The sequence below is a fragment of the Mesoplodon mirus genome (assembly GCF_964341445.2).
Source record: "Mesoplodon mirus genome assembly, chromosome: 17".
NCBI lineage: Eukaryota > Metazoa > Chordata > Mammalia > Artiodactyla > Ziphiidae > Mesoplodon > Mesoplodon mirus.
The window spans coordinates 66,716,380-66,728,928 of NC_138993.1; the positions used below are offsets into that span (position 1 = coordinate 66,716,380).

The 12,549-nt window shown below is 46.1% G+C and overlaps 1 protein-coding gene across 1 annotated transcript in view; it reads left to right on the forward strand.

Moving 5' to 3' along the window:
- FARP1 (FERM, ARH/RhoGEF and pleckstrin domain protein 1) overlaps positions 1-12,549 on the forward strand; it is a 296,737-nt gene that overhangs the window by 183,700 nt on the left and 100,488 nt on the right. The window contains exon 3 of the mRNA XM_082601931.1: positions 3,575-3,679. Coding sequence (XP_082458057.1) covers positions 3,575-3,679 — 105 coding nt within the window. The remainder of the gene's footprint in view (positions 1-3,574; positions 3,680-12,549) is intronic.

Here is a 12,549-nt window from a genome sequence, read left to right on the forward strand (position 1 = left end):
CCTGAACTTTGGTATCGTGAAGTCTATCTGGGAACATTTTAGGCCATAGCTGCCTGGTATACATTGGGAAGTTAATGCCTTGCCCGTTTACCCATGAAATTGTCATCTAGTGACTGCATTTCAGCCCTTATGAATACTTTCTAGTAATTCTACATGCTGACTTTCCTTATACCCCTGAAGATAGCCAGTGTTCACAGGACAATTCATATAATGCATTAAAGGCATCTATTTTACAGATGAATTTTAGGAACTATATAATATCGTTCAAACTCTAAATTAACTTCTCCCTATATAAAAATTTGGGTCCCATTGAAAAGTCATTTTTGCATCAAAGATTTGTACAAAATAATAAATTTTAAGGAAAATTTTAAGACTTGGGACCAGGCTTATATATTAACTAGATTCCAAGCATCTATTTCCAGCCTCTTATTATTACCAAGATATGCTCAGTGTGGTCACAAAAATCTCTGCTGACTCAGTAAAGGACCTGATTCAGAGGGTAACTCTACCTCTCCTTGGGGTGTTGCATGAAGTGCTTAGTTGAACATCATTCCATAAAGGCATCCATTGTATGTTGATTTTTTACTTGTTTAGACTTCCAGCGTTGAATTGTGAAGTCTCATTTCCCAGACTCTGTAAATCTAGATGAAGTTATCAAATTCACTTAGTTCCAGGAATTCTCTGGGAGACGTGAGTGCTTGCCAGCTGGTCAGATAATTGGTGGTTCAGTTTGTAACAAATAGGAAATGTCAAGAATGGTGAGAAAGAAGAATTGTGAAACTGGAATGTGGTCTCCTCTTAAAAAGATCTTACGATACCGGAATTCTTCCACAACTTCTTAGCACCTGGCCCATTTCTATCATGTTCTTACTAGCTAGCCTCTGCAGATTTTACTGGCCAGAGAAGAGGACCTCGAACAAGTAGCCATGCCTAAGTTATTCATACAGTTCTATGGAGGCAGGTGTGAGGAATTGAACTCAAGACCCCCCGTGAGCCTGGCTGGTGAATTCCCAAGTGCTCTCAGCATGACCGAGGGTGCGTTGCTTTGACAAAGAAGTGGGAAATAAGATTGGTGACCAGTAATCCGTTCAGCTGTTAACACTGGATAAACACAGGGGTGTGTGTGCTGGGGTGTAGTGGGGGGGATACGTTGGACAGACAAGGACGGGGTTTACACACCATTCCATGTTAGTCCTGCCATCAGGGCGAGCGAAACGAGTCTCCTGGTGACCCTTGGACCAGGCATTCAAAGTCTAGAGCCTGGTGAGTTTGGGATTATCCATGGAGGCTACTGCATGCCCTTAGATAACGGGGAATATCTTCTGGATTTCAACCATGAGGAATGTGGGAGCATAAAGTGGTGTCTGTTTAAAAAAAAAGAAAAGAAAGATGCTTTATCGCTGGACACGGAAGCATCTTTGCTGGCCCCTCAGGTCACGCTGTTGGGTGGCCTAATGGATGTGCCCGTCATTGTACTTGTCAGGCTCTGACTGCTACTGTCAATTAGTCCCCTGGGTTACTAATCGGGTCCCAAATTGCTCTGCTGTTAGCAGAGGGGAAGTGAAAGTATAAAACCAGTAACTGGAGGCAACGCTGCCTTGAAACATTTTTCTTGCAGTGTTTGATCTGTGTGGTGAAACTGGATCCATTTTGCACGTGGGTCGTTAGGAATCTACCGGATAGTGAAGAGAAACCAAGGCATATGGTTCTAAGCTCTTTAGGGTAGAAAGTGGGTTCATATATATCATCTTCCCTTTGTACCCTAAAGAGCTTAGAATCATATGCCTTGGTTTCTCTTCACTATCCGGTAGATTCCTAACGACCCACGTGCAAAATGGATCCAGTTTCACCACACAGATCAAACACTGCAAGAAAAATGTTTCAAGGCAGCGTTGCCTCCAGTTACTGGTTTTATAGATTCAGGGTATAGAAAATACATGTATAGTATTGATTTCAGCAGACACCGAGGGAGTGCCAGGGGCTGCGCTAGCCAATAGGAATAGAAAGGTGAACAGGTAGCCCAGAGTTTCAGTGGGGAGACAGACTCATAGATGTTTAACTACAGAGAATACAATAGAAAGAGTAATTGTAATCATTTGTTCATTCATTCTTTTCAACAAGACTGATTGGCATTTAGGCATCGTGGGTAAGGCGATGAATAACCTATGGCCTAAAAAAAATAACTAAGTAACCTACGGCCTTTACCCTCAGTTCCTATGAAGTCTAGATGAGAGTCTATGCAACGTCTAGAGAAGAAAGCCGTACATTCTGCCACATTTGGCGGAGGGGAAGCAAGAGGAACAGGGACAGGCTTTCAACTGCCACAAAGAGGGCATGGGATCATGAGCTGAAAAGTTACAGAAATGCACACAAATATTAATAGCAGCTTTATTCACAATTGCCCAAACTTGGGCAACCGAGATGTCCTTCAACAAATGAATGGGTAAACAAACTGTGGTCCTTCCACACAGTGGCATATTATTCGTCAATAAGAAGAATAGAGGAAACTTAGATGCATACTGCTAAGTGAAATAAGCCAATCTGAAAAGGCTACATTCTCTATGATTCCAACTATATGACATTCTAGAAGAGGCAAACCTAGAGAGACAATAAAAAGATCAGTGGTTGCCAGGAGTTGGGGGGTGGTGAACGTGGACGAAGGGAGCACAGGGGATGTTGAGGCTGGTGGAACTCTCCTGTGTGATCCGGGTATGGGGGCTCTGTGATAGTATGCATTTGTTGAAATCCGTAGAACGATACAGCACAAAGAGTGAATCCCAGTGTAAACTGCGGACTTCGGGTGGTGGTGATGTATCAGTATTGGCTTAACAATTGTAACAAATGTACAAGACTAATCCAGGATGTTAGTAAGTGGGGCGCTGGCTGTGGTGGGGAGAGGAGCCTGAGAACTCTCCCCACGGACTTCCTGCTCAATTTTCTGTAAACCGAAAGCTACTCTAAAAAATAAAGTCTATTATTTCTGTAATTTATTAAGTATTTACAGTGGTGTGCTAATTTCTGCTGTACAGCAAAGAGATTCAGTTGTACATATATATACATTCTTTTTCATATTCTTTTCCACTCTGATTGATCACAGGGTACTGAATATGGTTCCCTGTGCGATGCCGTAGGACCTTGTCGTTTATCCATTCTGTGTATGAGTCTGAATCTGCTAACCCCAAACTCCCAATCCATCACTTCTCCCCCCACCCCCCGGCAACCACAGGTTTGCTCTCTATGTCTGTGAGTCTGTTTCACAGATAAGTTCATTTCTCTCATATTTTAGATTCCACATATAAGTGATATCATATGGTATTTGCCTGTTATTTTTAAGGGGGGTGTAGTGCCTGGCATTGGGGTAGGGAGAAGATGGCAGAGGTCAGCACCTCAGTGTGAGGGCAGCAGGAGAAGGGAATCAGTGGTGGGCACGGGGCCGGTGACCAGGGTGTAGTGGCGGTGCTTGGTGGCGAGCTGTTACAGACTCGGGCATGAAGAAGCTTCCTGTAGTAGGAGCCGCGGTTTGCGTCCATAGCTGCCTGTCTCAGGGCGTAACTCCCGCTGTTTCTGTTCCCAGCAAAGAGCCCCCGGGAAAGTGCTGCTGGATGCGGTGTGCAGCCACCTGAACCTCGTGGAAGGAGACTATTTTGGCCTCGAGTTTCCCGACCACAAGAAGATCACGGTAAGTGACGTCCATGGGATGTTGCTGTTTTACCGTCTGTTCAGCTTGGGGGAGGGAAATAATTGGGACCTTCCTTGGCCATACGGAAATGTACAACAGAAAAGGTACCCAGAAAGCCCTTGATAATCTGTTTTTAAAAGTAATGTGTGCATATGATTAGCAAGTTCAAAGGGAATACACAGTGCAGGCTGTTCCCCCCCACCATCTCCCTCCACCTCTCCCTCTAAGAACCGCCATCACCAGTGTCTTGTGTATCCTTCTGATAAGAGTCTGTGTATATGTGTACACACACACGTAAATTTTTTTATACTGGGGTATAGTTGATTGACAATGTTGTGTTAGTTGCACTTATTTTATTTTTAATTTTATTTATTTATTTTGTGTGTGTGTGTGGTACGTGGGCCTCTCGCTGTTGTGGCCTCTCCCGTTGCGGAGCAAAGGCTCCGGACGCACAGGCTTAGCAGCCATGGCTCACGGGCCCAGCCGCTCTGCAGCATGTGGGATCCTCCTGGACCGGGGCACGAACCCACGTCCCCTGCATCGGCAGGCGGACTCTCAACCACTGCACCACCAGGGAAGCCCTATTTTTAAATTTTATATTAGGGTATAGTTAACAATGTCGTGTTTCAACAAACACATATTTTTGAAATACGATAATGTGAGGAAACAATACACAATGCCCTATACTCCACCCACACACCGTTCATATATCCTGGACATCTTTCCTCTGCAGCACATAGACTCCACTTCCTTCCTTTTCACAGTTTCATGCTGTTCTGCTGAATGGATGTGCTATAACTTACAACCCTGGCTGTAAAGGGTGGGATACTTAGGTTGTACTGAATCATTTGCTTTTACAAATGGTGCTCCAGTGAACATACTGATACGTTCATGTTTGCAGTCACGGTCAAGGGTTTCTCTCAGTAGTTCAGATCCACAGGCACGGAGGTTGCATCATCTGTGGGTTTGAGCATCTTAAAGTTTGCTAAATATGTCATGTTGTTCTTTAAAAAGGTTTCACTGATTTGAACCCCAAATTTAGATCATAGAGCACTGTTCTTTTTTCTCTTTTGGCCGATGGCACTTTCTTAAGGCTGTATCCTAGTCTACCTCTTATGAGACACCCTGTTAGGGTGTAAGTTCATGGACGGCATCTCTATTCCGTGCACACTGAGTGCCTGGAACTTTTGCTGGCCCCTGCACTGGGGATCCAACAGGAGTGAGATGGAGAGAATGTATAATCCAGGTGGGGCATCAGACTGAGTCAGTGGCCAGTTCAGGACATGTGGCAGGTGGTCCACTGGAGCCCGGGGGCGTTGGGCAGTCGAGAAACAAACAGCATCTGTGTTCAGGAAATCCTTCACAGATACTGTGAAACAGAGTCCTGTGAGGCCAGGAGGAGTTGACCTGATAGAATGTTCCAGGGTGAGGGGGCACCAGATGCCCAAAGACCAGACAGCAAGTGGGCTATTCAGAAACCTGCAGAGAAGGCTGAAGTTTAGAGGTGAGGGAACAGGGCTCTGCTGGTGGAGGTGAGAGAGAGAACCGGAGTCAGGTCTATCTGGAAGGGCTTTCTGCCCCGTTGCTATCTAGTAGAAACAGAAGATGAACCACTCACTTAATTTCAAGTTTTCCAGCAGTTATGTTCAAAAAGTTTTTGAAAAGTGAAATTAATTTAATAGCTTGTTTAATTTGATTTAACACATCTAAAATCATTATCATTTCAACATGTAATCAGTCTCAAAACCTACAAATAACAGATTTTACACTTTTTTCCTGCTAAGTCTTTGAATCTGATATGTATGTGACACTCACAGCCAGACCAGCTGTATTTCAAGTGCTCAGTGGTCACGTGTAGCTAGCGGCCCTTGTATGGGACAGCACAGTTCTGTACCGAGCTGATGTGTTTAGGAAGCTGGTAATGCATTTTAAAGGGAGTGTGGGGGGATTCCCTGGCGGCCCAGTGGTTAGGACATGGGCTTTCACTGCCGTGGACCTGGGTTCAAGCCCTGGTTGGGGAGCTACGCTCCCACAAGCCCCGTGAGAGGCACGGCCAAAAATAAATAACTAAATAATGAAATGAATAAAAAATAAAGGGAGTGTGCTATGGTCTGATTTATGGCTTAGAAAGACAACTGTAGCCAGACTGGAATCGGACAAGAGTCAGGAGAGCTGTTTGGGGTTCATGGTATCAGGCTGGAGATGGTGCTGGCTGGGACCGAGGCAGACTCTGGGAACGGCTGGCGGGAACTGGTCATGCACCTAAAGACGTGCACAAAGTGTGTTTTCGAGACATACGTCTAACCTCTAAGCACTGCCGTTTTCTAGTGCTTATATTAACTCGAAGCTGCCGTGACTCCCCGTCCTCGTTCTGATGTGGCAGACGACCGCAGACGGGCCACATCGAATTCCACATTCATTTATGCACCTAACGATTATTTCGTGTCAGTGCTGCGTCCTGCATCGCACTTCATACCGTAGAAGACACCTGATACGAAGGGACGGCTAGCGAGTAACCGTTACTGTTTCCAGTCATTAGCCGAGCCTGCTTAGGAAGGTTGTCAGGGAAACAGAAATGATCAGACAGCGTAGCAAGGTCAGTGGAACATTGTTTCATAAACTTGTTTTATGTCAAAATAATGATTCTCAAGACACTTGAAGATTTGTTCTCTCATTATTTCTAGCAACTGCTGCCTGCATAACTCAGGGTCCCAGCGGCTTTCCTGACTCCAGTCTTGTCCCCTTCCGATCCTGCTGGAGTTTCTTTTCTCAGCCGTAAATTAGCAGTGGTGAGGGTACCAAGACTGAGAATGGTTCCGTATCTGGGTCAACCAATGAGCTAATGGCAGAGCTAGGATTCTAACCACATTCTTCTGACCTCAAGTTCAGTGCCTCTTGTGTTGACCTTGGGTGCTTCTCTTTCGCTAGGGTTTACAGACCTATTAATCTTTCAGGCTACCTCCAGGGCTGACTTGTTTCAAGCTTTATCAGGCTTGATTTTTGTGATTTCACCGTTTCCTTGTCATATTGTTTAGGAATGTGTTCAACTGCACAATTCCCTAAACCCACTAATGATAACTAAAAGAAGTAGATGTTGTTACAAATAAAGGCCACTGCCTGAGTGCCCACCACGCACCAGGGCGCTCTAGTTCCTGTGGGCACAGCAGCAAACATGGCCCATATTCTAAAGCAGGGATCAGCAAACTTCTGTCAAGGGCCAGATAGTGGATACTAGAATAGACTTTGCACGCCAGAGAGTCTCTGCTCCAGCTCTTCACTTCTACCCTTGTAGTGTAAATGAATCGGCATGATGTGTCCCAGTAAAACTTTATTTATAAAATACAAAGCTGTGGTTTGCCAACACGTGCTCTAGGAATAGCTCTGTTCAAGGCATCGTAATAGGTTTATGTGTACTATTTCGTTTATTCCGGTTCATTTATTCTAGCCCATTATACCTCCTTTTTCTGATAAGGAAGTCTTAGCTTAAAGAGTAAGTCATTTCGGGGCTTCCCTGGTGGTGCAGTGGTTGAGAATCTGCCTGCTAATGCAGGAGACACGGGTTCGAGCCCTGGTCTGGGAGGATCCCACATGCCGTGGAGCAGCTGGGCCCGTGAGCCACAACTACTGAGCCTGAGTGTCTGGAGCCTGCGCTCCGCAACAAGAGAGGCCGCGATAGTGAGAGGCCCGTGCATCGCGATGAAGAGGGGCCCCCTCTTGCCACAACTAGAGAAAGCCCTCGTGCAGAAACGAAGACCCAACACAGCAAAAATAAATAAATTAATTAATAAACTCCTACCCCCAACATCTTCAAAAAGTCTATTTACCTCTTAAAAAAAAAAAAAAAAGAGTAAGTCATTTTCAACAAGGCAGACAGCTGAGCAGTGATAGATCCAGGATCCAAGTTCAGATCTTTCTAAATGCTCTCAGTCACCATCCTGCTCTGACCGTGTCTCTATATTTTGCTCTATGTCAATTTCGAATCACAACCTGAAAGCTAATTTCATGTAATTTAAAAAATAGGTTGTTTTAACAAAATTGATCTGTGGTATTAGATAGGATGGTGCAAATGGGTACAAGGACGGCTTCTGGGGTCCTGGCCATGTTCTTTTTCTTGATCTCAGTGCTTGTTCTATGGGTGCAATCAGTTTGTAAAAATTCAGTGAGCCATACACTTGTAACACGTACACTTGTAATGTGTGTGTACACACACACACACACACACACACACACACACCTTCAATAAAAGTTTACCCCCAAAATGCAGTGAGATAAAAGCACACAGGAACAGAAATAATGACCAAAAAGCACCCAGAGGCTGGCTGATGGAATCTGTTCTGGAAGAGCCAAGGACGACGGGTCTTGACGGGATGAGCTGAGGGAGACACGTGTGCAACTAGCAAACACCAGCTGCATTCACCTCTGCTCTCAGATAGACTTGCTTGAAGATTTAAGGTTTACATCGTAGGGTTTTTGTCTCCTTCCCAGATTCTGTCAGTGCTGACTTCCTAGCTGGCTGTTGTATCATAGTGGTGGGTCGGACTGCCGGCCCCCAAACCCCTGCTTTGCCTCCTAGCAGCGGGGTGACTGGGGCAGGTTGCTGGCCTTCCAGTGCCTCACTTTGCCTGAAGGTAAAATGGGGACGATAGTGCCCATCTCGTGGGGTTTTTGAAACGATCACACACGGTATCGGTCAGCATGTAGCCCGGGGTCTGGGAACTATGTATGTAGTGTTCAGAAAGTATTAGTTATGGAAACTCTCATCATCATTTTCATCATTACAGTTTTTTGTGGTCAAACACAGATAACATGAAATGTATCATCTTAACCATTTTCAAGTAAGTCTACAATAGTGCAGTGGTGTTAGCTATATTCGTTGTCGTGCAGTAGGCCTCTAGAACATTTTCCTCATGTAAAACTGGAACTCCATACCCATTAAACAACAGCTGCCTTTCCTCCTCCCCAGCCCCTGGTAACTACCGTTCTGCTTTCTGTTTCTATGAGTTCGACCACTTTGGATACCTCGTATAAGTGGCATCGTGCATTATTTGTTGTTTTGGGTCTGGTTTATTTTACTTAGTGTAATGTCCTCAAGGTCCATCCATGTTGGAGCATGTGTCAGAATGTCCTTTTTTTTCTTTTAATATTTATTTATGTATTTTTTTAAAATTTATTTATTTATTCTTGTCTGTGTTGGGTCTTCGTTTCTGCACGAGGGCCTTCTCCAGTTGTGGCAAGCGGGGGCCACTCTTCATCGCGGTGCGCGGGCCTCCCACTATTGCGGCCTCTCCCGTTGCGGAGCACAGGCTCCAGACGCGCAGGCTCAGCAGTTGTGGCTCACGGGCCCAGCCGCTCCGCGGCATGTGGGATCCTCCCAGACCAGGGCTCAAACCCGTCTCCCCCACACCAGCAGGCAGATTCTCAACCACTGCGCCACCAGGGAAGCCCCTGTTTATATATTTATGGCTGCATTGGCTCTTTGTTGCCACGCTCCGGCTTCCTCTAGTTGTGGCGATCAGGAGCTACTGTTCGTTGTGGTGCGCGGGCTTCTCATTGCGGTGGCTTCTCTTGTGGAGCACGGGCTCTGGGTGTGAGGGCTTCAGTAGTTGTGGCACACGGGCTCAGTAGTTGTGGCTCGTGGACTCTAGAGCGCAGGCTCAGTAGTTGTGGCGCACGGGCTTAGTTGCTCCATGGCATGTGGGATCTTCCAGGACCAGAGCTCGAACCCGTGTCTCCTGCACTGGCAGGCGGATTCTCAACCACTGTACCACGAGGGAAGTCCAAGAAAGGCTGAATAATACTGCATTGTGTGGATAGACCACATTTTGCTTACCCACTCATCTGTTGACGGACATTTAGGTTGCTTCCCCCTTGCTTGTTGTGAATAATGCTGCAATGACCATGGACGTGTTGTCGTTATTATTTTTAATACTACTGTTGTGATTATTACCTCTGCCAGGCTTCTTTTGGGAGGCTGCTCACATATCTGGAAACCAGCAGGAAGCATGGTTACTCTCAAAATGCCCAGACATGGGCTGTCACATCTGGTTTTGCCCATTTATCTCTATGTGATACACAGGAAGCTAGTTGTTCCCCCAGGGTCCCCGGCATGCAGGGTTGTGGACCTTTGTCCCTGGGTGGTAAGTTCAGGCAACCCGCACTGCAGCTTAGCCTTTCACCCCTTTCTCATCACTTCTATCACATAAATAGCCCATGTCAGAGCATTCTTCATAGTCAGGGTTTGAAAAAGCTCAAGGGGAGAATGAGTGCTTTCCCTGGTCTAAGATGTGTTTCTCAAGATTGGAAATAATCTAGTGATAATTAGTAAGTAATCAATTGTGCTCCACCCTCAATTAGACTTGTCCCATGGCTCGTCAATTAATAGAGTTGATTGCTGTGTTTACATGCAAGTCGGGCACGTGTTGTCCTTGAGTCCAGGCAGCTGCCCCGTGGGATTGCCCCACAGAAGTAGAGAAGTCTTTTATCGGCTTTTTTTTTTTTTTCCATTGATTTGCCTTCCCATGGCAGAGACGCTATTACTGATCTTAGGAATCAAGACCCTTTACTTAATATGCCAGCTAATGGGTACCTGGAGTCTGAAGGCTGGTAAAAGCCCAGAGAGATGTTGGGTTGCCATTGGGGTGGATGCAGGGAGCTCACTGTTCTTGGGCTTCTACTGTGTTCCGTGGACTCGGCTATAAACTTAACTTCACGTCATTCGTTCTTCACATCAGGGTCGGCAGAGAGAGCCAGAGAGTAAACGTGTTAGGCTTTGCAACCCATACCGTCTCTGTGGCAACTGCCCAGCTCCGCCACTTCAATGCAAGGCAGCCATAGATAATGTAAATGATTGTGGTTGCGTTCCAGTAAAACTTTAGTTACGGGCATGGACATTTGAATTTCGTAGAGTTTTCACATGTCATGAAATATATAGCTACTTTTTTTTTTTTTTTTTTTTTTTTTTGCGGTACGCGGGCCTCTCACTGTTGTGGCCTCTCCCGTTGCGGAGCACAGGCTCCGGACGCGCAGGCTCAGCAGCCATGGCTCACGGGCCCAGCCGCTCCGCAGCATGTGGGATCTTCCTGGACCGGTGCACGAACCTGTGTCCCCTGCATCGGCAGGCGGACTCTCAACCACTGCGCCACCAGGGAAGCCCCTGGCTACTTTTGATTTTTTTTTCCCGCAACCACTTAAAATCCCATCTTTGCTCTTTGCGCTATAGCAAAACAGGTCGTAGGCTGGATTTGGCCCATAGGCCTTTGTTTACCAGTCTCTGCTTTATAACATTTCTCCGAGGTAGGTACTTTATCATCCATTTTTTACAGTGAGCAAATTCAGTATGAACTGCGTAACCAGGTTTATGACCCCGAGTCACACACAGACCCGTCTCAGGCGATGCAAGTTCTCTCTGCTTCACTGGGCTGCCTTTCCTCACATCTCCCCATCTCAAAGAGCTGCGCACACCTGGCCAGCAGAGATGGTTGTATATATAAGATGTATCTCGTGGACCTATTGGGGAGAGTAGGAACAGCTCTGTGTTATGGCCTGTAAATCTCTGTTTAAACATTTGCTTTCTCATTTAGCAACTGGGTAGATTCTGAACTTCTTTGATTTTGTACTTTATCTGAAAAAATTGGGATTAATAAATGACTATTTTACAGGGTTATCATGAGGATTAATTCAGATACTTTACAGTGTTGACCCCAGCAGGCTTCCCGGCATAGCAGTCAGTCAGCTATCTGCTGTATTTTTTTCTTGCATTCTGGCTCGGAAACCAGTGAGGCTGGACTGCCAATATTTCTTGAAAGCTACAATGCTCAGTGATCTGATAAACAATTCTGGTTTTGTATAAATAAATACTGGTAAAGGGAATTCCCTGATGGCGCAGGGGTAAGAATCCGCCTGCCAATGCAGGGGACACGGGTTCGAGCTGTGGTCCGGGAAGATCCCACATGCCACAGAGCAACTAAGCTGTGCGCCACAACTACTGAGCCTGCGCCCTAGAGCCTGCGAGCCACAACTGCTGAGCCCATGTGCCACAACTACTGAAGCCCACGCTCCTAGAGCCCGTGCTCTGCAACAAGAGAAGCCACGGCAATGAGAAGCGCACACTCAGCAACAAAGAGTAGCCCCCGCTCACCGCAGCTAGAGAAAGCTCACGTGCAGCAACGAAGACCCAACGCAACCAAAAATAAATAAACAAATTAAATTAAATTAAAATACTGGTAAAGCTCAGGAAGAAAACTGGCATCTTTTCGTTCATTTTGTAATCTTCTTTACACCAGGAAAAAAGTTTTACCCTCGGCAGGTGTCTTAGCTTAGGCTGCCATAACAAAATACCATAGAGTAGGTGGCTTGAACAACAGATGTTTCATTTCTTTCAGTATTGGAGTCCAAGATCAGGGTATCAGTGTGATCAAATTCTGGTGAGGATTCTTTTTCTGGCTTGTAGATGGCCACCTTCTCACTGTGTCTCAAAGAGCAGAGAGAGACAGAGATCTCTTTCTCTTCTTATAAGGCTGCGGTCCTGTTAGATCAGGGCCCCATCCATAGGATGTCATTAAGCCTTAATTACCTTCTAAGGACCCTGTCTCTAGATACAGTCACATTAGGGGGTCAAGGCTTCAACACAGGAATATGAGGGACACAATTCAGTCCATAGCAGCAGGCATGCTTTCTAGGGGCCTTGAGGTCATAGAACCTACACCTACCTGGGATGACAGACATCACTAACTGGTGGTTTCCCAGCCCCTCTGGGGTCAGACAGGCCTCCTTCATCTATGCTTAGTTGCAGGCTTCTGACTTTGCTTCTTCCTGGGGGCCTGTGGACATCTGAGACCAGAAGGGGCTCTTTGTGGAACATGCCAGGCGTG